Consider the following 27531-nt stretch of genomic DNA (forward strand, 5'->3'; position numbering starts at 1 on the left):
CCCGGATGCGGGGTACGGCCGTCGTCCGCGGGGCAAGTGGGGACTGGATACCCCGACCGCCTGGAGCGAGGAGCCGCTGCCGGGGCGGAGGAGTGCCCTGCCGTCCCCAGAGACGCGGAGGGGTCGAGGGAAGACCGCCGTCCGCGAGGGAGGAGGGAAGAAACTCTCCGACCGCCCGAGCGGTAGAGCCGCTGCCAGGGGCGGAGGAGTGTCCCCATTTGCCGCCAGAAAAGCGGAGGCGCGTTCTGCCCGCTGGGGGTCGGCGGTTTCACTCCGGTTCGCCGGTGTTGGAGCGGCTGTCGATCCGCCTGAGTGTGGAGGAGTGTTCGGGGACCACGCGACGGTACATCAGAGAACCGGTGAGTGAGCTTTTTCTCTCTCCTCTCTCTCTCCCTGTCGCACCGTGTTGGCCTTTTCCCTCGCCTATTTTGTTTTTTTTTGTTGTTGTTGTTGTCTTCCCTCCTGTCTCCTCCCAGGGCGAGGAAGGCGGGGATGACCACGCGGACATAAGATACACCCCGCCCCAGCGGTGGCACCTCGGCCTGAGATAACGCCGGGAGGAGTGTGGAGCGGAGGGGCGGGGCCGGTCGGAATATCGCGCGCCGGTCCCCAATCAGCCTGATGAGGCGCGCGAGGGATAAAGGCGGCCGGTGACGATTGTTCGAGAGAGAGAATTACGGACATGTCCGTCATGTGTGTTTGTGTTGTCTTTTAAGTTTTCCATTAAACTATGATTTATATCGTCAAGCCGGTTCTCGCCTCCTCCTTGCCCATCCTTCAACTGTGTTACAAGTATATATAAAAAAAAGCATTGATTTAGCTAGGTTTACTCCTCTCATCCACCCTGGAATTAGTTTTTTCTTCACCAAAAATATTTTCTAGTACCACATACTTTGAAAATAAATGTTGTGCTCTTAACCATGCACTCATAATTTTATTTATATATATATATATATATATATATATATATATATATATATACACACACACACATACACTGATCAGTCACAACATAAAATGCACCTATCGTGTAGGTCTCCCTCATGCCACCAAAACAGCTCTGACTTGTTGAGGCATGGACTCCACAAGACCTTTTGAAGGTGTCCTTCGGTATCAGGAACCAAGACGTTAGTTGCAGATCCTTTTAAGTCCTGTAAGTTGCAAGGTGGAGCCTCCAAGGATCTGACTTTTTGGTCCAGCACATCCCGCAAATTTTGAAATCCCGGCCAGACGCATTTTTAAGGTCAGAAAAAGAGGACATATCCGGGAAAAAGAGGATGTATGGTCAACCTATAGTGAGGTAGTACTTAAAAATAAGTTTGAAGTTTGAAAATTCTTTGATTTTATTCATGATAAAATATTTATGAGTAACTTCCAAATTTTGCACCATCTCAATCCAGCCACAGACATGCTTGTGTAGCGTCTTGGGTGCGTTGCATCATAAACATAAAATGTTTAGGCCACTGTGTCAAGTTAAATAGTTTAATACTCAATCTTTAAACACATCTTGAGATCCCTTAGTTCACATTTGCGCTCCAAGTGTTTTGAACGCAAGAACGTAACACATCTTTTTGTTGTTGCTGCTGAAGGTTGTTTTCTTCACCGTATAACCGTTGCTCACACAGCTGAAATTTCACTTACAGCCCTCTGGAGTAAACAGGTGGTACTACAAACTTGCATTTCTCAGGACTCTTCGTTATTATGGTCTGGGGGAAGTGAGATTGTTTGCGTAAATGGTTTTTATCGTGTTATTTTTTTGTCAAATTAATTGCACTGACAATGCGTTAAATCGACAGGCCGTGTATGTATGCATGCATATATGTATGTATGTATGTATGTTGAACAATGCTCATTTATCAATGTTTTTTTTTTTATCTGCATTGGTGTTGATCTAAATTAATAATCTAGAGATGAGGAACACACAAACGAGAGTTATTTACAGTATCAGTATATTGTTCTTGATTGGCAGCATTACGTGAAATGCACTGCAGAAAAAACAAAGGACGATCCTTCTTTTAAGCACACATTGTAAATGGAGTGTATATCGCTGCGCCGTTTTGTGGTCCATTCTGCTTAACGCGGTGGCTCATTGTTGCTTATCGTGGCCCATTCGGCACGTTTCGTAGCCGAACCACCAGACCGCTTGGTTCTCCCGATGAACATTCCGCCCCTGATCGGCCCAAAAGTGTGTCGGTCCAGCCCTGTCATCACCGCAATGTGTTTTCTTATGTTGAATCTGAAATTCTGTTTGCTGACATTTACACTTGTTTTGGTGTTGAATGAATGCATTGCATAAATGTATCTCTTCATTTTCACTCTGTTGAGTGAAAAAAAGTGTTTGTTTTCAGCCCTTGCTGCTGGCCCGCTGTGTGATAAACTCGAATCGAGTGATAGCGCTGTTGTAAAGTTCTTTTGCCATAAATGTACTGTTCTTAAATCTCAATAAATTACACATTTATTAACACTTATTAAATTAAAACCAGTAATGTATCAACAGTAAAGTCCCCAATTGTAACGGAGAGTATTTTCTTTTTCATAAACATGTTACTTAAGAGAAAAATTGCCCTCCATTAAACCTACTCATAAAGAGTAAATGTAGCGCATTACTACCCACCTCCACTCACGCTTTGGAATGAGACAGTGGTAGTCCAAGCATTCCCCGCCTGGCTGCCAGTTCCTTTGAACTGACTTTCTCTTCCTTGTGAGAGGAGTATATCTGTGTTTCCCCCCACCCCCTCATTCTTCCTTTCTCACTCTCCTCTTTACCACATTCTACATTGCACACACGTTCTTCCCTACACGTGCACACATGCATGCACAAAGACCCATTGTGCTAAGAATGTAGAATGCATGGGTAAGGATACTGCCATGCCTACATGGTTCTACGGGTACACCGTAGAAGACTGATATTTGACCCATCCTCTTCTCCCCAGCTGACTGTGATCTGTCGCTCCCGCCGCCTCCCTCTCCACCTCTGTCTCGCTTTCTCTCTCGCTTTGAGATCTCTCTGAGCTGTGCTCTTTGTGAGGCTGAGCACACACCTTCACACACTGGCTGAGTGCAGTGGTCTGCGCCTGCATCAATTGGACTTCACACAGTGGGGAGGCATGGAGCGCTTTCTTGGCTTTGTTAAGCAGATACGGAGGTCCAGGAGACGCAAGGGAAAAAAGTACCGCCCGGAGGAGGATTATCATGAGGGCTATGAGGATGTTTACTACTATGCTTCAGAGCACCTGAACCGTAAGTGTTCTCTGCTTGCAAGGTTGGAAGAGGGATTACAGCCTACGTATCAGTCATTGTTTTACATGCATGACTACCCTGGAGAGCATAGGGTGGACATTGTGAACAAGTCTACATTGGGGGAATGAATGAATTAATGAATGAATGAAAAGATTATCTGCAGACCACAAACTACTGGAGTGTCTTCAGCTTGCAGCAGTTGAGGTTCCTTGTCAGTGCAAGTGTGTTTATAAGGGTGTAGGTGTGAATGTCCCACCTCCCTCTGCCTGATTGATGGTTTCAGTCTGTCACCATTTGTTGTTATTGATTTAGAGGGTGTTTAATGCTGCGCTGGCCATTAAACATGTACTAGAGTGGATATTTATTGCCATTCTTGTACACTCACTTCTGAGCCGCTGCTGTTTAAGTGATACTTTAAGTGTATTTGTATTTTCTAACTGTCCTTTCTCCATTTGAGAAGTTTGTGTGCGTGCACATGTGCCCTTGTGCTGACACTAGGCATTGTTTTCAACATCATGCCAGTCTCAGGTAGCTGTAGTGCTAGGTTTCAAAAACACAGTCAGAGTGTAGCATCATTCCACAACCATTGTTCTTCCATTGTCTGTAATATAGCACGTCTTCAATGCAAGCTGCATCTATTAAGTCCCTGCGTTTCTTTATTCTGTCTTTTATATCTTGATGTCCTTTTTTTCCTATCTGGGCTGAAGTTCTCTCAGGGAGTTTTGTATCTAGACGATAGAATGACAATTATCATTGTGCTCCACTGGCACTCTCTTACCTGTTTTACCTGCCCACAGGGGTCATGGGGTAATAACAGGGACGAGGGCAGGGAATGCTGTAATCTTCATTACACAACTCTAGGTGAAAGATGGACCATCTGAGAGTGGTTTAAAGTGGATGTTTGCTGTTCGCAAAGCAACGTTGTAGTATTCTCTTTTGTATTACGTCAAATTAAGAAAATCAGTTCAAATGTGCATTAGATGACTAAGAAAGGTGCTCACTATTCAAAATTATTGGGTTGTTAAAAAGGTGGCATACATTTGATATGCTTCCAATTATATGCAAATTCACTTTTTATATTTTAATGTAATATTTTTTTTCTTCCCATTTAAGGCCTATTTATAACAACTTTTGTGACGAATTTGCAAGATGAACTGCCGACGAAAGGTCTATTCACACAGACCATAAAGAGTAAAGTGAAAAACATTTTCACCCCTGTACAGTAGGAGGCGCTGTTCTACAAACATTATTCTGGTGCACGGATCTTTAAGCATTCAGCTGTCAATGCATAAGATTACTGTATTTAACTCAGTAAAGGCAGATAATGACCTAGTTTGGCATAATGGTTTCATTATGTTCGTTCCATATTTTTGGATGCATTAAGAGTAATATAGAATCTGAGTGAGATGAGTAAAGAGCGCTGTTGCATACATCCCTGTCTTTATATTTATGCATGTATTGTGCTGTATATATTCTAAACAAACTCTCAAATCTAGCTTCCCTTTTTTAAATGTGTGGTTAATACAACACAAGGTACAGTGATATAAATGCATGTAATGTGCATTAAACAAAACTGGTATAGCATAACATATGATGCATAACATTTAAAATAATATAAAAGAAAAAAACAGACTTATGGTCTCTTCTTAATTTAATAATTGAATATTTGTATTGAGTTCAGGGTTTCTTGTGCATGATGAGAAAAAGACCACAGTTACAGAAATACTTTGTTTTATTTTATTCTTGCAGTAAAAATAACAGAGAGGTTTGGCAACAAATCTGTCTACACTCATAATAAAGAGACATGTTATGTGTTATTTCACTGCAAGCTTAGTGCAAAGGAATTGCCAAACCTCACAGATGTTTTTAATGCCTGGATAATATAACCGACACCGTAATATACATTTTAAATTAGCATATTAAGACAAAACACCAGGTATATTATATAATGAGGTATCAGCTTTTTACATAGTCTATATATTCTAAAAATGAAAGATTGTTACACTTAACATACTGTTTATTTTTGCATATTTGCATAGTTTTTGTGAATGAGACGTGTAAAAGAGCATAGCACCTGTGTTTGATAGTTGTTAGGCGGCACCATTGTGCTGGATTGTGCAGCAACTTTGGAAAAATGACAAAAAGCTCTCATCTCATTGGTCAATCAGTTTTGATTGCACTCCGAAGAGAGAGAAAAAAAATCAGACTGCTCTCCGTAAAAAAAAAAAAAAAACCTTCAACGGTCGTCGGGCAATTCTTCGGACCCTATGTGAATACTGCCATGGGAATCCATCAATAGGACTTTATATACTACCTCTACAGATCTCTTCACATACTTGAATGAACACATTCTATTCTCTGATTGTATCTGTAAATAGTTTATTCTTGTAATGCTTTGTCTAGCTGTAGCATTTCTTTGGATACTAAAAGTTTTATTACCAAGTTTTTCTTTTGTGTGAAGACACTTTAGTAAAACTCTTTTTGATTCATATTCTGATTCTTAATTAGCCTGAACCTTGGCACAGTATGTGTGTTTTATATTTATGACTCATTTGAATTTAGTTTCAGTTTTTCTCCATAAGTATGTTATTACAGGTTTTAGGGTTCTGAATATTTTTTTATTCAGACAGCATTACCCAAGATATACTCACTCTTTGTCATCAGCAATCGGGATACAGCAATCGGGAAACCTGCAGAATTTCAGCATTCTCCTTAGTTGTTTCTAGCTTGAATTGAGGATGACTAGTCAAACTGATTGCATGACAAAATTCATTCATTCCACAGTTTGCTTCTTTGTAGAAACTTGGAATTCTTTTTGATCAGCGAGTTATGCTGATTATAATATTGCCTGATGGCTGCAACCTGTTCTATAAATGGTTTCTCTTTCAAGTGTGAGTTTTAATGTCAGGTATTCGCTTTGATATGCAGCAGCAAAGTGCTCAGTACCGAAACATAGACTCCAGCTAGGCCAATTAGGTGTCTAATTTTGAGTGAGTCATACAGAGAATGTGAAAGAATAAATGCCATTTGGAATATTTTTAGATTGCTAGAAGATGTGAATATATCATATTTTCCACATATCACTCCTCAGTTTGGCTTAACGCATTAGGTTTGTGTTAAATGTAATTGGACTTTGAGCTTGCAATGCTGCTATTAAAATGTAAAGGCTGGTAAGCGCAGTTTGATGGGCACAAAGGGATCAGCTGCTAGTTATCCCATGACAAAACCATGGAAATGTCACACTTGGACCTCCCTAGCCCAATCGGCCTCCCCTCAATCAACTACAGCCTCAGTCTCTCTCTTCATTATTTCTGCCTTGCTCATGTTCACGATCAAGTTTTATTTTGTCCATTTATCAAATTATCCCTTGTGTGGATTGTTGTTCCATTTTGATACAGTAGATTTTTCTACTGATGGGCATGCTGTAGGACCCACACTTTGGAGGATGTCTACAGGATATGTTGAAATGGATCATATAACCATAACAAAGAGGACGAGAGAGACTATATGTTTTTGTTGATTCATTCAGGAGTCTAGGGACTGTAAAACAGAGCTTCCTGGTAGTGGTGACCCAGTGTTGTCACCTCTTTTCCATTTATTTATAATGGAATATGTGAGGGGTTTCAACCCATTTTCCAATTCACTCCCCCATTTGTAATTTTGAAGTTAAATATGTCGCTATTCCTCATGTTTATTCACTTACTGTATAAACACCTTAACTATTGTTTTCAACTGGATAAGTCAACACAGGTGAACCAATTTCTTCTGTAGACTGGTGTGTTCCAGAGCTTATTAGTATAGTGTATAGAATACTGTTAACTAGTGTTTTAAATGTTGACTTATTCTTTGAAAGAGACTCCCTAAATGAAACATTAGCCACGTTCTTTTAGCTCGGGGCAAGTGTCCTTTCCCTGCTGTGAGGTTCCCTGAAACCTAATGCACAGCATCCATTTTGCTTGTTTGTATTTCTCTTGGCTGCAGGAATAGTCTTTGGTGTCAAGTTTCAGGCAAGTACCTTTTTGGTCAAAGACTTGAAATCAACATGAAATTAAAATTGACACAATTTTATGAAAATTCTGTCAAACAAATGAAAAAGAAACCTTTTTTTTCACCCAACTTAGACCAATTTATAAAATTGTTGTCCTTTTCAATTTAGATTCCTTGATTGGTAAATAGGATATACTTTTAGTAAGATTACATTGCCTTCAATATAACTCTGGAGGATATGACCCAAGTGAGATTAGAAGCCTCAAAGTATGCTATGGTAGAATATGTTTGGTTCCCAAAAAGAGAGTGGCAGCTATCTTGAAGGAACTGGAGAGCAAATCAAGGAACTGGCATATCATAGCAGAAATCTCCATAGTAGGTCACACGAAACAGTACAGACAAAAATAATACAAAGTATCTTCATTTTGACAGTAAAGAGAAACAAAATGTTTCCCTCTGATAAAATGTTCATTTGTTTTGTCCAGATTACAAGATGAATAGTCCCTTCACGTATTTAGAATGGAGAAATCCTAGTTTGCCTTTTCTTCTGTCTGCTAACAATAGTTTTTCCTATTGGTAGCAGACAGTAGAAAAGGCAAACAAGTTTTTCTCCATTCTATATATGGATGGGTGTTTAGTTAAAATAATGGTTCCTTCATGAATTGGAAGTCACAAGATTTTGCTTTCCGAAGACATGTTCAAGCAGTCCCAAATTAACATTTGCCTATAACCCTCTCCAAATCCTTTTGGAACGATGGCAGCGTTTGTTGAAATATGGTTAAAGGGTGCGGCTGTTGCCCAGTGACAGCTGTTTTAGCCCTGCGGTTGCTAAAGAAAGATGAAGTCTGATATTTTAATGAGCTGCTCACAGTTAGTAGGTGATAATGAAGCCTGACGGTCCTCCAAAATGATCTCTCCTCTCCAGTCACCATTCAGAGTCAGCTGATGCTTCTTTAGGCAAGAGAAAGATGGATGTTGTTGTCTTACTCTTGTTTGAGATTTAAAAGTACTTGGCACACTTTCAATGTTTATCTTAATCTTTATCTTTTTGTTGATGTTATTTTATTGTCAATGTAATTTGTCTTTTTCATTAACCATTTTGTAATGTTTCTCTGCTTTGTCCTAGATCAAGTCACAATTAGGCATGGTCGCCATTTGATGAACTGTGCAGTGTTGATGTAATTGACTAATTGGAATAAACTGTTGAAAAGGACGTTCACCAAAAGTATCTATTGTGGTCCTCCGCTTGTATGATTTATTGACAGATGCTCCAAGGTGTTGATGTTCTATTACTGCGTGGCTATGAAGTAGTTCCACGTTTGTTGTCCTGATTACAGTTCCATATCTTTTCATCAAATTATCGGCTCTTAAAGAGCCATACAGCTTTTTGAAACCAAGCAAATATGTAAAATAATGTAAAATATTTGTATAATAAAACCTACCCATCTGTAAAATCCTGCTAATGTAATCTAAAGCTTGTGTTTCTTGCAAGCCATAACTGTACCATGTTGGTTTCAGCTGGACTACCAGTCAGTGGAGTCATGGCTGGGCTGGTAGATCATCTTGGTCAAAACAGGTCATATCAGGTTAATATCCTTTGTTACTGTTCCATAAAGGTCCACCAGCTCAGCCAGATCTCCATCAGCTGGTAGTCCAGCTGAAACCAATTTGGACAAGCTAATAACTAGCTATAAACCAAAAATATTTACATCTGTGTTTTATATTTATTCATTTAGCAGACACTTTTATCCAAAGCAACTTGGTGCATTCAAGCAATACATTTTATCAGTATAGTTTGAACTCATAACCTTGGGTCCAAACCTACAGAAAATACCATGTTCCAAACAGCTGCCACCTTAAGATGGTTTTAGCTGAATTTTGGGCAGAGCATATATTCAATGAAATCTACTCAAGCTTATACCTCCAAATTTGTCCTTACTAGGACATACCTTTAGTTTGAAACACTTCCTGTTTATTATTGGCTGTAGAAATGGTTTGCACTGAAAAAAGTGGACCCTATCTTTTAATGCCTTTTCTCACTAAATGGATGCCTTCCTGTGATCTACAGACCATTCCAGCGCTCTCAGCTGTCACGCCAGTGCACTGCCCCATTTACAGTGGGCATTTTACTCCCTCCTTGCACATGTATTGTAAGGCCACCTCATCCTCCCCACTGGAAATGTCCTCTCTGAAAGCAAAGGCGTAACCTATTATCTCCCCCATTTCTCTGCATGCAATAGAGCCCTCAGCATTAAAGAGGCATGATGAATTCTGATATGTTGTGTAAGAGCCATTAAGGAATACATTAAGCATTAATTTTCAATGACAGTGCCATGTATTAGATACGTCTTGGGTGAGTAAGGAGTTCCAGGCCTCCGGAGTCTTGGAATCTATTTTTTTGTTCATTTTTGGGAGAACTCTGTCAAATAGGTTGACCTTTTCAGATAAGCTGAGTAAACAACAGCAATATTAACTTGTCATCTAGTGATGACATCTTGTTCTCAGTTGCAGCCACCAATGCCCCCTGAAAATTCATCCTCCTTATTACTGTCAGATGGGCTATCATGTGTTATTCTTCAATTTAGTCTCTGAGAGTGTATGATACTCAGCTTGCAACAAAAGGTGAAGTAACCAGATCTCTGTGGTTTTGTCACTGTTTTTAATGTGAGGGGATATTAGCCATATTCATGGTTAAATTTAACTTAATATAATAAAATCTTTACAGTGATTTGGCTGATAAATAAAATAAATAAAAAAATTATTGCACTGAATTCTGCAACCTTATTTTGGAAGTTCTGAAATGGTTCTGTCTCTTAATTAACTTACTGAAATTCAAACATCTGCCCCCAGTGGCTGAAGCTGGAAGTGTTGTTGAACGTGCGGGAATGTTCCAGTTCACTCCGTGGTTTGATTAAATTTACATGAGCATTGCAACATTTTTGGAAAACTGAAATTATGTGCTGCATTTCACGGTTGGCTGCACTTTTCAAGTGAATTGTCTAGGGGGGCCAAAACCGAGCAAAATGAGGTTGTAATCAGACAAGGTTTTTAAGGTGAGTTTTAGATGGAGGATTTAATAAAACGTACCTCCCTAACCTAAAACTTTATCCTAAACTTAACCAATAGTATCCAAGAAGAGAAATGAGTGTTTAACAAAACGGACATCCTTTTTTTGGAAATAATATTACCATGTAAAATATATATATATATATATATGTCACGCCAGTGCACTGCCCCATTTACAGTGGGCATTTTATGTTTTTTATATATATATATATATATATATATAAAACATTACATAACTACCATACATTCTGGTATAAGTTGCAGTTATTTACATTTTTTCCAAAATCCTATATTCCTTAAGGTTTATTTTTTCATGAAACAAGAACTGAATTAGAAAACTGTTAAACACAATTACTTAAAGCAAATTCCCTGATAAAAACAAGCCCAAATGCACCATTATACGATGTACAGTATGCTCAGGCAATCTTCACAGAGCGCGTCTTAACATCAGGGACACACAAAACGTTCTTAGGAAGGAAATTCTTCTTAACTACCGTTTTCATCTTAATTTCTAACTTAAGAAAAAAGTCAGGAATATTTAGTATTTCTCGCAAAAACTTCTTATGAAAGTTCTTAAATTTTTTCTTGAGTACAATCTTAAGAAAAAGGATAAGCAGCATTCAAATTCTCAAAACAAAAGTTTTCTGTAAAATCATTGTAAATAACATCTTAAAGATAGGATAACCTCAAAGTTGTCTTAAATCCTAAAAGATAAGATGTTTAGTGAATTTAATGGGGTTTTCATGTTGAGTCTGAAGTCACAATGGCCTGTTTACATAGAAATGATTTTTTACTGTTTTGTGTTTAATGATATTTTTATTTTCAGCTTGTTTACCCCGTAAATGTTATCACCAAATTCATACAAAGGTTATTTTGAAAATTCTTTATGTGGTGACCGTCCATGATAATTCAAATGGATGCACTGCATATAGCGCGCGCTCTCCACAATCTTTAGTTCATAGAAACATAATAATTATAACATCAGGAAGCTGAGACTTTCTTTTTCTCCCCCATCCACATCCCTACCGGAGTTGGCCACAGCGAAGACAGCCTCCACCACCCTTTCCCATTTACCTACCTCGTATTTTCCTACGTGTTATAATTATCAAGCTTCCCAAGTAGAACTTTTCCTTGCATTAATTTCCTCAACAAAACTTATTGTGTATTTGTTTCGTTTCTTTTCTTTTCTTTTCTTCCATGTCAAATTAAAAGGTATTAAATGGTTACCAGCATGTAAATTCTCCTATGATGGGTAGTGTTTTTACACATGTCACACACTCTCACAAAAAACATGAGGTGCTTGCTACTAAAAGTTTAATAGATACGTTTATTGTTATGATTGTGTTGAAGTATTTAATTTGTTGTTTGGCTGTTAGACAAGGCAACTCCATAAGCAGGCTAGTATGATCAGAAAATGGCAAAGCCTGTCGATTTATTCTTAAAGCTGCTATATTTAAGATTGACAATAAGCGTTTGAAATGGGTACTGCAATCCAAACTCAAAATATTGGAGAGTTGTTAGCCCCGTCTAAGACTCAATCTCATGTGGGTTGCCAGAATGAGCGAAACTGAAAATGTCTCCAGTATTAATCCTTGTTTTACTACTCCTCTGGTCATGGTGGTTTTAGACAGATAGCAAGGCTTTTTAGGTTGGGTGGAATCCGTTATGTCTGATCCACTTCGTTTGGTGACTTCCATGGCTGCAGCACGCTGTGTTGTTTGCCTGCAAACTTGTTTAAATCTGGCAACCCGGAGGTGCCAATACTGTTGGTAAGTGGGCACTGGGTGGGATCACATAGTCCAAAACATTAACAGAAATTCCGGCCTGGAATGGGAACTAAAAAGTATATAAAAATATACTGGCTGTTGCGTTGTTAACGGAGAAGCCAGTATTTCAGCTTGGCATGTTTCCTAATTCTCTAATGACATATTATGGTCATTGTATGTAAAATTTTTTTTTTTTTTTTTTTTTAAGAAATTAAGAAAAAAAACTATTCAAGAAAATATTTGAAATACTGGTCATTCATGCCTACTGGATACAACCTCTGTCAGTGTGACTTATTCACAGATGAGACTTATCTGGGGTTTGTTCTCTCACATCAATGCGATATTCAAATATATTTTAAGGGATTCTACGGACCGTCAGGGAAGTATGGATTTGATTTCAGGGAACATGAATATTCTGGAGCAACATGTTGATTTCCTGCATGATCATGTTGAAAAAATGACAACATTTTATAGAATGTTTACTTGTCTTGGAAATTGGACATTTTCAAAGGTCATCTCTGCTAATGATTCATAATGATGTCTCAGTGTGACAGGTAAAGGGGCATATGTCATATAGGATTGTGACTCCAATTACAGTACTCTGTGAAATGGCTTGGCACATTTTCTCACAGCTTTCATCATCAAGCGCTGGCTGGACCCTCATATTGGTCCTTTCTTCCCAGAGTGCTTGGGAAGAGCCCCCCATCTTCCACTTTTTCCCCCTCACATTTGTCTTTTGCACTTCCTTTCGCTTGATCAAACTCCTCTTTTATTTCCATCTCTTTCTTCCTCCATTTCTGATTTCACTAGTGGCGTAATCCATCAACTCTGATGAGATCAGGACCCAAACTGCCTTGTGCATACCGCACTGCACCGTAGGCTGTTTTTTGGTTGTAGCTATTTCTCTAGCCTTTAATGCGCTTGAATGGTTTCTTTGCGGAGACGATTCAGGATAGATTTTTTTTTTTGTATGAGTAGTTGATGCATAATGTGACCATGGGCTTTTTTTTTATATAAACATCAAGATTTGAGGTTAAGTTTATATGAATGTATAAAGGAAAGTGTGTATCTAAGGTCATTTTCACATGGTCCTCATTTATAATGATTTTTTACCCACTTTTTGCCTTTATTAGTTTCTTTTAAATTTCAAGTTTTTAAAAGTATACAAATCATATAGCCTATCAAGTAATAATAATAGCATGTAATGCATAGCATGTCACACTGCAGGACATGCCAACTTCTCAAAAGTTTCAACTACCCATATGCCTTATAGACATGATAATAGCTTGGTATGGCAGCATATCTTTTGCAATACAAGTCTGAATTACTTGTTGTAAATCCAGTCATTTTGGCATGGTTTGAATTTTTAGTGTGTCTACTCCTATTAAGACTTAATGAGTTAATTCTTGGCATGTTATTTCAAACTACTTCAGTAGAAGTCTTAAGAAATGTGTTAAGCCCTGCTTAGGCATGATTGCTCACAGCATTTGATAATTGTTACGGCAGAGTGAATTACATTCAAATTATTCATTTGAAATGTGCATCAGTTGGTGCCTCTTAAATTAGGTGCCAAATTTAGGTGACCCAAACAAAGTTAACAGTATTGGGCAAAATAGGAAATTAACTTTCATGAGGGAATAGCATACTTTGGTTCCATCTTGTAAATATGACACAAATGTGGGATTATTGGCATTACAATATTGGGAAAGTATTGTGAGATAAAATATTGCAATACTTTGAAATGCAGTCTGTCGTCTCTCTCTCCTCCTACACCTCTAAAATGAAAGATGTGAAAACACTTTAATTTCTTTGAGTCTCTGAATGATCACATAATGCCAGTTGATTGCTTTTTCTCAGACATCCCAGATGTTTTATGAGCTTTCTAAGCATCTTATCCAAGAAATCCAACATTTGCTGTTCTAATGGCTGCTAAAAAGGAAGTAAATTGAGTCTAGTTTAGTCAAATAGTGTGCTTATTGTATAATCATTAGTGTCACCATGCATCAGACCAAGATCAGCACTTTGGTCTGTTCCAGTTCTATTGGCTTTTACTCACAGGCTGCATTTGTGGAACATAATCAAGTTATATTAGTGCCACAACAAACACAAAGTTTCTCAAAATCACCCCTAAAGTTATTAATCAGTGCACAAGTCACATTTTGATATGTGTGCTTTTAGCCAGGTAGGAATAGAGAAAAAGAGAGCAAAAGAGGTGCTATAGAATTGTAAATGAGGCTTTGCAGGACTGACCTGAGGCTGTTTTAATAAGAATGTTTTTGTGGAGCTAACAGGGTTTCTGCAGAGAACGCCCAATCAGCTATGTTTGCCACAGTATGGTGAGTGCCAGAGTCACACCTGCCTGTATGCGTGTGGAAGCTTGTAGAAGTGTGTGTGTGTACGTGTACGTGTGTGTGTGTGTGTGTGTGTGTGTGTGTGTGTACGTGTGTGTGTACAGCTCTGTCACTTCTACCTGGCTCTGTTTACTGATTATTATTCTACTCCCACAAAGCTGCCACTTGAATCTTTGCTCATGGTTGTGGTACTATGCAGAGGAGGGTTTTATATAAACTTTGAGAATTAGATGACTACAACAACTGAAGTGCAGATATCACAGGTTTGTTTGCCTATGTGACCTGCTGTGTTACAGCTGTTCATGCCTTTTAATCCATATCTCTGCTGTATCTGCAAACCCCTATAAAACCAGCCCGTTCGGGCCGGAAGCTCAACAAAGGAACGCAAACCAGCATTCTTGCGTAAAAAGTTTCTGGATTTAATCGCATTTTGGCGGTGATGTGTGATTAGTAGCAACATGTAAAAAATATTGAACACTGTGGCTTTTATTAACAACATGTAGTTACAGCTATTTCATTGTTTTCATGTGTGTGGACGAAGCTATTGTCTTTTATGTCCTTAAAGGTTTGTCATAGACTCACTGTGAAAGTGGCTAACAGTAAAAGGGGCTAGCAGTAGATAGAAATTGATTTATTGCAGTAACTTCAGGTCAAGGCCATATGGCTTAGAGTAAATTAGCATCTCTTAGCCTTTTTTCCGACAATGCCAAATGCTGTTCAAAAAGGGACAGTTGACTTTTGGGTAACACTTTATAATAATGGTCTGTCATAAATAGGCAACTATGCATGAATTAATGCAGGACAAAGTAGTAGTATCACATTAACACTTTATTTACTACTATTAACTAATATGGTAGCATGATTATCCAATCAGTAAGTAATAGTGAATAATGTCCCCCTCAATGTCTATGGTGGTTATGGCCATGATCATAGTCAACTTAACTTTCAGAAATATAGGAATGTATTTGCCCAACCTGTGTATTCCTTGGGGTATCTCTGCTGTTACAAATTATTAACTTTGGCATGTTAGATATTGCAGGAGGTCTTTTCAAAATAATTTTGGTAAACCATAATCAGGGTTGGGGAGTAACAGAATACATGTAATGGGATTACATATTTCAAATACAAAATATAAGTAACTATATTCCACTACAGTTACAATTAAAATTATTTTTAATTAGAATAGTTACATTTAAAAAGTATTTTGATTACTGAAGAGATTACTTTGCATTTTATTGTCATTTGTTTCAATTAATATTTAGTCCTTTTTAGATGGAAAACATTTATACATATAAATTATGATATCCAAAGTGCATTTGAACAGCGGTGAAACACTTTCTTACGTGTTACATTCATACAAGCAGACAGAGAAGTACGTTTGGAGCAGAAGAAATAGAAATAAACCTTGTGTAAATTGTCAGCTTTACGCTAAGATAAAATGCTGTTTCTAGCCATTTTACATGCACGTTACCAAACATGATCATATTTTTTTATCAAGAAAATTCACATTGGATCATCATTTCTTTTTTTTAAGACCTTTGAAATTTGGTTGTATTCTTGATAATAATTGTTGTAATGTTTTCCTGTAAAAATATCTAAAAATCCTTAAAACAAGATCAATTTTATTTATCTTGTTTTAGAAACAACACTACATAAGATATTTAAGTTTTTCAGAGAATGTATTTTTAACATGTGTATTTTGTCTTACTGTACTGGCAGTTTTTATAGTCAAAACAAGTGAAAAAATCTACCAGTCCTGAAGAAGTAATCTAAAGTATTTCGACTACGTTACAGACCTTGAGTAATCTAATAGAATACGTTACAAATTGCATTTTACAGCATGTAATCTGTAGTGGAATACATTTAAAAAGTAACCCTCCCAATTCTGCCCATAAGTAACGAGTTATGTGTTACCACATAAACATTAAGAAATGAATAATTATATTAAAGTGAGGGTCATGGAGACAGATTGAATAAATGTAATTGATGAATTACATTTAATGTAATGTAAATGAATAATTAATTAATATACACTTGAATATATACATTTTATATATATATATATACACACACACAATATTTTTACAGTAATGTTTTTAGTCATATATACTGTAGGTTAATCTTAGAAGAAGTGTTTAATTTTATGTGAAGTGCATTTTTATTTCTGAGTAACTTAATGGATCCAATGGAAAAAAAAAGAATTAGTGTCTGGTGCTTCAAGCCTCTAATCCAATCAGGGTTCGCCCTATTCAGTGATCACTGAAACTGAAAGAAGTGGGTGCAATATGCACACGGTAAACTTCAACATACATACTGTTCTGTTCAGACCGAAGAAAGGCAAAGGAGGAAGCATGTCAAATTAATTGTATTTGTAAATATATTTACAGAGTGAACTGTCTTGGGCGGAAGTACACTGGTGGAATCGGCCTCAAAGCTGCACGCCTGCACGGTCTTCTCTCTGTTTCTTTTGGAGATCAACACATGTCCTTCAGAACACATAATTTTATTATTTTACTTTAAGAGATAAGACTTCGAAAACATGCAGAAACCATGAGCACCAGCAATTAAAAGCATTATCCTGCTAAAGCTTTGTAGCCTATGCGATTTGTTCAATTATTTCAATGATTCATAATTTAATTCCATGTTTTGAGTGTTTAACTTTGATTAAATAAAAAAAATGTAGGAACAAAAATGTGAGTATTCATTACTAACTGTAACACCTCAATTACTATTAATGGTTTATAATGTGCTTTCACTTTATAATAATGTTCCAGATAACCTTTAACTCTTAAGGAAGGAAACTGTAAGATCTCATTAATTATTAATTCATTACCATGACCCTCACTTTATGTTAATGTGGTAACACTTGACTCATTACTTATGGGTTACCAAAATTATTTTTAAAAGGCCTCCTGCAATATCTAACATGCAGAAGTTAATAATTTGTAACACCAGAGATACCCCAAGGAATACACAGGTTGGGCACATACATTCCTATATTTCTGTAAGGTAATTTGACTATGATCATGGCCATAACCACCATAGACATTGAGGGGGACATGTTTCTCTGAAGGTGCATTTCATGAGACCAAAAAAAAACAAAAAAAAACGAATCATTCACATTTTAATGTTTTGATTAGTAATTTATTAGTAGTTATATTAAATTAGCCATTCTCAATGAGGCAAATCAAATTCAGTAATCATTGACTACCAAACAGTGAACTACATCAGTCATCATTTCACTATTACTTACTGATTGGTTAATCATGTTTCCTTATTAGTTAATAGTAGTAAATAGAGTTTTAATTTATACTACTAATTTATCCTGCATTAAATCCTGCATAGTCATCCATTAATGAATAACCATTATTATAATTATTTGTACTGACTTTTGCCCCTCTATTACTGCTGAGTCTTACCATCAGGTGCTAAAATGATTTGCATAATCAACCGGTCCATAAACTGACTGAGGACAATGTTAGCTCTAGGAAAGCTGGTCTTTAGGGTATTCTTTCTTTTTGATACAACATAACACCCTATTGAGCACTATAAATAGATATTTATGTCGTTTATATTTTTTACACGCTAAATGCTCTCAATCTGAAGCGAGCAGCCAAACCATGATGCATTGTTGCTTCAAAAGTTTTCTCAACTTGAATCACTGTATCACAATATAAGTGAGTCATTTATCCAGCCATGATAATATTATACAGCCTCTCTTTGTCAAGATCTCTGTGTACTTTTTAATCAGCCAGGAGTTTGTTAGAGAAAATTAGTTTGTAGGAAAAATGGCACAGGAGTTTTGTTGTTCAACTGAGCATAAAATGATCCTAGAGTGTGGGGTACTGTGGTAGCAAGCTGGCCTGACACCCTGCCTCTTCCCAGCTGTGCTTGATTTCCTTCCCTCTCATCCATGTCCAAGACAACATCCGAGTCATTTCCACAGCCAAGTATCAATTTTAATTGTGTATAGCTTCTCTGTTAAACTCTGCACAGAGCCAAAGGGGATATTTGGACCAAAGAGGAGTTTTTCTTTCCCCTCTCATACACACCAAGTCCTTTTTCTTGTAGAACATTTTTTAAAATGTATTAAACGTCCTTTACTGGACCACAGTGTTCTAACAATGCTATATGATAATTTACCAGAGTTGATAGCTTGCAGTCTGAATTGCATGTCATAGGATAAAGACGGTGAACTACAAAAGATGACACGTCTTCATATTGTGCAATATATTATTTGCTGATTGCACTGAAAAACAAGCAAGCAATAGTGCAGTCTGGTTCACAAACAAATGAATCTTTGTGTGAATCAATAAAGAAACCGGATCATGAAAGACTCCCAATCTTCTGTGTTATCAGTTTGAATCATTCTAAAGAATCATTTACTATTATGTTTTTGTCTGAAAGGCATTGATTTTGTTAAGTTTATGCCAATGTGGATGGAACAGTGTTTTCCTTTTTGAAAATGCGATCTTTTTCCACAAACTTTGGAAAGATAAAACAGACTTTTTAAAGGAAAATTGATTTTTTGTGGGCATTGCCTGAATTAATCTGTCAAAGATAATACTGGTAACATCTGGCACACTTTCTGAAACACAAGTCCTTACTTTCTTGTTTCTCTTATAACGTCATGAAAAACTAGAACATAAAATATCACATACCTGTACCATCACTTTAAAGAGGTGATTATGTTTCAAATGAGCCCACACACACAAGGTAATCGGATGCATAAATCATTAGATAATTGACATGAAGCACAATATGCACAATAAGCACACAGCATCTGCCTTTCTGTCATCTTGCAATCTGGCTGAAAACACGTTAACTTTCAAGGATCAGATGACGTAATTGGAAATGAATTGGCACCATTTAACGCTAAACCAATAAAATTGGGTTCAGATCTGTGCAAAAGTAATCCATATTTGGGCAGAGAGACATGTGATTTGACTGTTCCATATGGCCACCAGGAGATGGCACCAAGAACTTGACAGACTCTATGATGCAGACTGATTTAGTCAAATGGCACTCATTCTGTGAGATCTCATTACTAAAACCATGTATGTATGCCATGTTTGCATGTGTAATTAGTTTGGAGAGACGTTTTTGTACACTAGATTATTTTTGTAATGCTATGACTTTTGATTGCGTTGTTGAATCAACAAGAAATTGCTCTGTTACAGTTGACATAATTGGGAACAAAAAAAGCAGTTTTTTGGAGCCACCTTATTTATATTTATAGATGTCAAAAATAAGTAAAATAATAAAAAAATTTGTGTGTGATTTTTACTGCAGTTTTGTATTCCCATGTCTACAGTATACTGTGTTGGGATGGTGGCGTCATGTCAAAACCAATAGAACTCCACACGCATGCAGTAAACGTGTGTCCCGTTCCATTTTACGTTGCACGCGCTTAAGCTACTATTGCCTACAACACAAATAAATGGTTTAGAACATTTGCATCGTTAAAATGAGACCTAAATCATAATCATCGTGTGCTGTTTGTTCTCATGACATGTAGTTATACATGGAAGATAGTCGTTTGTAGTTTTATTTTTTATTTTTTTATAAATTTATCATTTAGTTTTGATCACTAAAATTATTCATGAAAACTTTCTAAGCACTAAAATATGTTACCAAAATAGTACCGAAAATTACATGGTGGTAGTAGCAATAATAAATTAATAGGACTAATTTTTTTTTTTATACTGTTTCCCCCACTGCAGAAATGGCTTTCTTTATGTAACACAGTTTTTTTCATTGGTGTGTTTGTAAGCATTGCATGTGTGCACATGTTGTGTTGTGAGTGCTCTTTGGGTGAGTGCTCTGGCTCCTGCAGACAATTGCCTGGGAAAACGTCTCCAATCATTATGCCTCTTTGTCCATCGGAAGCCTATAACCCCCCCCTCCCACCCCCTCACCCAAATTGGAGACAAAAAGGGAGTCAGGAGTTTAATGGACAACCGAGAGAGGAGGCTTGAGGAGCTTTTGGCACTTCTGAGTTAAAAAAAATATATTTTGCTCTAGTGGAACTCTGAAAAGCTGTTGTTGACGTGCCCAGGGCACGCCGAGATGACCGTGTAATGCCACTGCTATCTGAGGTGCTTCAGTTCTTCTTTACTTTCCTAACTTGCACTGAGGGAACAGAGGATGCAGTGGCTAAAGACTTGTGAGGTGTCTAGGCCTGGTTCAACATTAGATGAACAGTGATTAAAAGCTCCACTGCTGTTTATATATTAGTGTGAGTTTATAACAGGGCTGCGTATGTATGTATTCATTGTTGGTCTGCGAATGTTTATATACCACTTAGAAGAATAGTTCACCCAAAAATGAAAATTATGACATTTCTTTCTCACCCTCAAGTTGTTTCCAACCTTTAGGCTGTTATTTTGTCTATCAAACACAAAAGGAGAATTTAGGAAGAATCTTTGTTAATGATCTTTTCCAAACAATGACAGTTCATAGCTCCAAATAGGACAAAAAGACATCACAAAAGAGAACTATATGATTTTTGCACCATAGCTCACAAATCAAATGTGCACCAATTGACAAGTTTGACGTCGATGACGTTTGGTCACCAAGATGCATGAGAACCAATGACATGATGTCACGGACATACAACCATACAATTGTCCGAAAAGGCATTATAGTTGATCTGAAAGCTGCGACAGAAGACAGATTTCATATAGTCAATTATTGTATAAGTTTGGGTAAATAATGACATTTTTAATATTGTAGTAGCCTAACCCTTTAAAACCACACTGATTCTGGAAGCCTGAATAGGTGATCTTGCAGATAATGTATGAAGGCAAAAACTGCATAGTTAAAGGTTTAATTCAGTTTACACTTTTTGTGAATGCAAAATGCATATATATGTTGGAGCTTTTGAATCTGACAGCTTGTGCATATTTAATATTGACTATGAATCTGGGGAGTCAAGTTTTCACAGTAATTATGGACTGTAGATAAAAGCCTGAATCCTGTGTGGGTGAATCAGTGCAATTCAAAACGGGCCTCTTTCCCAGTGCTTGCAGCTGGCAAGACAACAATACCCAGAATACACTCAGGAGCTCTAAAGACTTTGAGGCTTTTGTGTCATGCATGCAGATTGGATGTTTTCAATCTCTTCTACTGTTACTGGGATCCACCATTGTTAAATAAGTTGCTAGTAAATCTGAGCAATGGAAGTGAAGACAGAAAATATTCCATTCCGGCATGTATGTATTCCAATGTTATACGAACAGATAACATTGACTCTTTTTAGCTCTCCAAAGTCTCAAAGACTTAGTGTTGGTCTTCATTTTAAGAGGAAAGCCCACATTGTAAGTTTGTATAGACATTAGAATAGTGTCATGATTTACAATCTAATTGTAAGCACATAATCTACGACAAGATGCCAGTTAGAAAGTGCATAATCTGGGAAAACCTTGTATTTCAATTAGTGTTTACACGTTGGATAAATAGAGCAGATTCACATTCATTCTAAAACACAAACTGGAAGTGAATTGGGACAGAAAAAGTTAACGTGGTCTATTTTTGTAGGGTTTAAACACAGAAATGTGAAGCTTATATTTGTATAAAAGCACTTGCCTTAATTATTCTGTTAAAACTTTGAAGGTTTGTTGACATTACCTTATCATTGTAACAAAGTTGTATAACTTTACACAGTAAAGGTTTATAAGAGATTGGATCACACTTAAATCATGTGTACACACATATCCTTTGTCTTGTGATTTATACTTTTGAAAAAGTGAATATATTAATGTAAAAGAATTGGGGCCAATTCACTTCCATGAATTGGCCCCAATTGGAACCTCATTGGAACCTAAATGTTTGGCTTCTTTTTTTTTTTTTTTTAAGAAAATTATTTTTGTGGTAATCAACAGTATGCCACAAATGCTTTTGATTGCGCTTAACTTGTATTGAACCCGGAACATTCATTTAAGCACTACCAAAACTCTAGCTGTAAATTGTAAGCTGTAAACGTCTAATCACACCAAGTATGGATCTCTGAATTTGGGCAAACCGAAAAAATTAATTTAAATAGCTCTTCGGCAACACCAATTATAGAACACCCACTTATCATGTGTTAATGACAACCAACCATTTATAATTATAAAGTTTTCTTTCTTGTACCGTTCACGGGTAGCATTGATTTCCTTTTCCATCAGCTCATTACTATATTTCTCTGCTGATTGAAAACTTGAGTGTCATTACCCTCTGTGCTCTATGCAGGGAAACAAAAATAATGACTGCTAGAAAATGAGTACATTTGACTAGCAACTACCTTGAGTCACAGCATGTTCGATGCTGTTCTTAAAAATAGGCCAAGTTAAAAACTGTGACGTGACTCATTGACTCATTTTTGTAAAATTAAGCCAATTCACCCAAGTTAATTTTTTTAAGTTGGCATTTCCACAATTATCTCCACCTGCCAGCTATCTGTCTCACTTTCAACCAGTTTCCCCATTCCAGCTAGCTAATGTAATTTCAACTAGGAAATGTTCAGGTTGCAAGTTTGATGTTCTTCCTGAACATCTTTCCAAAGATGTTTTTTAAGACAGTTAGTCCAAGCGTGACAGCTGTAATTAATAGCTCCCTAGCAAATGGACTAGTGCCAGCTAGTTTTAAACATGCAGTTGTGCAACATTTGTTCATACACTGTTTTAATTTTATTGGATCTCAGCGCTGCGTTTGACACTATTAACCATAACATCCTTCTCAAACGAGTGTATGGTTGGCATCCAGGGTCTGACCTTGCAGTGGCTTGCTATCTTTTCTCTAAATTTAGGTACTTATTCCTCTTCATTGCACTTGTCTTGTGGTGTCCCTCATGGATCTATTTTAGGTCCGTTATTGTTTTCTCTTTATATGCTTCCACTGGGTTACATTTTTCAGGAATATAATATCGCTCATCACTGCTATGCTGATGACTCCCAGTTTTACTTTCCAGTTAGACCAGACACTAACTGCCCATTTGAGAATCTGCTGAAATGCCTCAAAGACATTAAAAGTTGGATGGTGACATATTTTTTGCAGTTAAATTAAGTTCAACTGAAGTGTTGATTTTAGGCTGCCCAATGTCTTCCTCTCCTGTCTTGGAAGCCCAGTTAGGTCCTCTTTCTTCCAATGTACAAAAGAAAGTTAAGAATCTTGGAATCATTTTTGACTCTTTGCTACTTTTTGATAAACAGATAACTGCTGTTATTAAGGGAAGCTTCTTTCATCTCAGATACAAAGCTAAAACATTTCCTTGTATGTAAAGATCTGGAAATTATCCATGCTCTTATACTTCGCAGATGGATTATTGTAATTCACTGTACATTGGCTTTTCTCAATCTGCTTTATCTCGCTTACAAATTGGCAGACAGTTTAACACGGTCAAAAAAGAGGGATCATATTTCCCACATATTAGCATCTCTCCACTGGCTTCCTGTTAAGTTCAGGGTTGATTTTAAAATCCTTCTTTTTGTTTAAGCATTGTTTGGACTTGCATCAAAATACATTCGTGACCTTCTCCACCCTTACTCTCCAACCAGAGTGCTTAGATCTTCCAATCAATTGTCCCCTGTTGTCGATGTTAATTGCACAAGGGTGATTGGGCCTTTTCTGTGGCCGGACCCAAACTTTGGAATAGTCTCCCTATCACGTGAGGTCTACTTCATCGTTAGCTATTTTTTTTTTTTTTAAAGCTTCTCTTAAATCATATTTTTATTCTTTAGCCTTTGAACATTTTTAAATGATGGATGTTTATTGAGTTGTGATTCTTTTAAAAAATATATTTGTATGTATATGCAGTTTTATTGTTTTTATTCTTGATATTTTTCCTCTTTATTATGGTTTAAGTTTCTCTATTTTACAGCACTTTGGAACAACTTATGTTTTAAATATGCTTTATAAATAAATGATGATTGATTGAAGAAATGTGCTAAACAAATGTTTGCATAACCATTTGGACTTTTGGACATTTGGTAGCAATGTAAAAGGAAGATTAACTTTATTAAAACTACTACGAATAGCTAAAGAATAAGCTGATATGTTAAATCAACCAATGTGTTTAATTTGTGATTCTGTAGCTGTTAGTATTACAAATACTAACCGATTGTAAATTGTCACATTGTACTTCACAAAACAGGTTAGTATGTCTGTGTAGCATGTGTGAGCAGATTAAGATGAATGGACAACAGCATGTGTATGCGAGCAAGATTTGGGAATAACAGCCTCCTACAAGCTTCATAAGCTGCTTTTGATGGATGGCTGCTATGTTTGGGGCTGTTGTATTCCCCAATTATGTACTGGGACTGCTCGTCTACTATACTTTTGATGTAATTTGCCAGCTTTTATGTTCCAGATAGGCTTAATATTGTGCCACTTAATGAACTTGGTTGAAGAGATAAACTATACTGCCAAAAGTATGTGGACATCCAAACAATAGACCCAAATGTCCTTGTTGGGCATTGAAAAACATTGGCATTATGGAGTTGGTCAGACTTCACAGCTACCACTCTTCTGGGAAGGCTTTCCTCAAGATGTTGGAACATGGCAGTTGGGATTTGCTTGCAGTCAGTGTTCCACTTCATCCTGAAGTTGTTGAGGGGGGGTTCAGGTCTGGGCTTTGTGCAAGCCAGTCAAGTTCTTCCACACAAAGTCAAGTCATTTTTATGTGTGTAGCGCTCTTCAGAACAAACATAATTTCAAAGTATGCTTTAACAGAAAAAAAAGCTGTAATATAGTTATGCTTTCAAGTCATAATGGTGCGGTTTAATAAAAACGTGATTGTGCCTTAAAATAAATAATAAAATAATAAAGCAAATTATATTTTTATTTAGACCCCCAGTGAGCAAGCTAAATGCAACTGTGGCAAGGAACACAAAACTCCCATAAGATGTTGGTTACTGGTGAAAAATAATCTTTGGGGAAACCAGGCTCACTAGGGGAGTCAGTTCCCCTCTGGCTAATCAGAATGAATATAATGCCAATATTAGTTATTTATGTGTAGTACAAGTCATGATTTATTGAATTTAGTAAATTAAGTAAGTGTTAGGGGCCAATGTTTAAACCAAAATATTTTGTATGAACAAAAACAGACTAAAATACATTTATTTATGGGACTTTGTGCAAAGGGGCATTGTCATGCTCAAACAGAGGAGGGCCCTTCCCAAATAATTGCCACAAAATTTGAAGTGCACAATTTTCTAGACTGGAATTGTATGCTATATAATTAAGAATTAAGATATTTTTTTGGAATTAACAGGCTTGGGTAAACTCTGTTATTAGACTGTGGTGACGGCATACCTTTTGGCTATGCTGTGTATGACATCATCATAGTAATACACAATCAAAAAAATGTGGCCACACATGGATGCCACTACAACAGTAGTGCTTGTACCAGTGCTTCCTGCCAGTTTTAAGCATGCTATACACACTGAAACCTCTTCTCTTTTTTGTTCACAGAGTAAGGAGAAGACATGAATTACATTATTGAATGCCCCAAGTCAGAATCAATCATTTTATTTTTTTGCTTAGCAGTTTGAGGTGCATTGCAGTCACAGAGATTTACTCTGGTGATTCACCATAGAACCGAGCTGGCACAGACTGACACATGCTGGATGACTTAAACATGGTCTTACAGTGGGGCTGGATAAACTAGGCCCCCCACTTTGTGCTGCTGTTTCTAATGGGTTGTTTTCCTTTAATGGATTTCATCCTGTTGGCAAGAAGAATCAAAGAATGTGTTATTTGACTGTGGTTATTAACTACCTTACTCTAACCTTGTATGTTTTATATAGCTTGAAGCAGTTTAATGCTAAGTGTTGACATAGTTTATTGCAGAAGGATGCACATTGGCCTGACAGAACCAGAGGGTTTTGGATCTGCATAACAAAACCTGTGTATCTGGCATTTGAGTGAACATCTAGATATGACTAGAGGAGAATCTAGTTTAATGTGTTATATTCTCCCTTGAGCCTTATCAAGCTACACTTGCTTCAGTGCCAAGCCATGTCAAAGCCATCATTTTCTCACAACCAACTACTATTGCAGTGACCCCACAATGTTAGTCTAAGGTTGGTAATGAAGAACAGTTCTTATTCCAAAAAGGTACAATTTTTAAAATAAATTTTAAACTGAATGCGTTTCATGACACTCCATTCCATTACCTGTTCTAGAATATCTGCATTCTTCCACCAACAAGGAACACTAAAATAATCTAATGTCTGATGAATGGACTGAACTGCACGTCAAACCAAGAACTGTTAATGTGTTTTGTGTACTAAAGGTTTTTGTGGGACTTAAAGCAGTGCAAACTTTAGGAAGAGTTTTGTTGTATGATACCTTAAAATGACACCAAATATAGTATTGACTTTTAGTAGTTTTATGTATAATCTGTAGGCAAAATATAGCGTAGTAAGTAGTATAATGGTAACACGTTACAGTAAGGTTCCATTTCTTTAACATTAGTGTATAGTTAACATGAACTAACAATGAAAAATAAATTTACAGCATTAAACTTAGTTGCAACCCGTTATTATTCCCATTCAATTTATGGGAATAATAAATTGATTATTATTTAATACAATTTGATGCTAGTGCAGTAGTCGTCAGCATCTGCATGATGACACCAAAGGTGCCTCCTGGCATCCACTCATTGATGTGGAGAGAAACCCCATTGTTTTCAACGAGAAAACATTGTTGTCATTTATCAATCTTTGAATATAATTTTGTGTACTTATCCTCAGTGTTTTATAATACTTATAAATATATTAGTGTGATATTACATTATACAATCATATATACTATATTAGATTCCCTTATCCAACCCCATTTTTAAACCTAAACGATATTCAACAATATAAAACATGAAAGACACTTAGATATTCATTATTTGATGTACATTATTTGATATGTCTTGTGACAATCGGTCACAAGACAATGGCATAAAAATGGCTTTTTCTTTCAGTGAATTGTCCAAATGGGCTAACAAATCTGTCTTAATTGATTCGTGATTCAGTTCGATTCATTGAGAGCTGTAGTTTTTAATGAGGAAATGTTTTTTGGAAAGGTATGCAAAAAAATCACACTCCCTGAAATGTTTAATAAAATAAGTGTTGAGATATCGCTCCATT

General features: G+C 36.9%; 1 protein-coding gene across 3 annotated transcripts in view; it reads left to right on the forward strand.

The window, feature by feature from the left end:
* Positions 1-3072: 3072 nt before the first annotated feature.
* The window catches only part of grip1 (glutamate receptor interacting protein 1), a 197473-nt gene continuing 173014 nt past the window's right edge, over positions 3073-27531 (forward strand). For all 3 annotated transcript variants that reach the window (XM_052118849.1, XM_052118850.1, XM_052118851.1), the window contains exon 1: positions 3073-3240. In XM_052118849.1, coding sequence (XP_051974809.1) covers positions 3108-3240 — 133 coding nt within the window. In that variant the 5' untranslated portion in view covers positions 3073-3107. The remainder of the gene's footprint in view (positions 3241-27531) is intronic.

This window comes from Xyrauchen texanus, chromosome 45 (assembly GCF_025860055.1).
Source record: "Xyrauchen texanus isolate HMW12.3.18 chromosome 45, RBS_HiC_50CHRs, whole genome shotgun sequence".
NCBI classification, from domain to species: Eukaryota; Metazoa; Chordata; class Actinopteri; order Cypriniformes; family Catostomidae; genus Xyrauchen; species Xyrauchen texanus.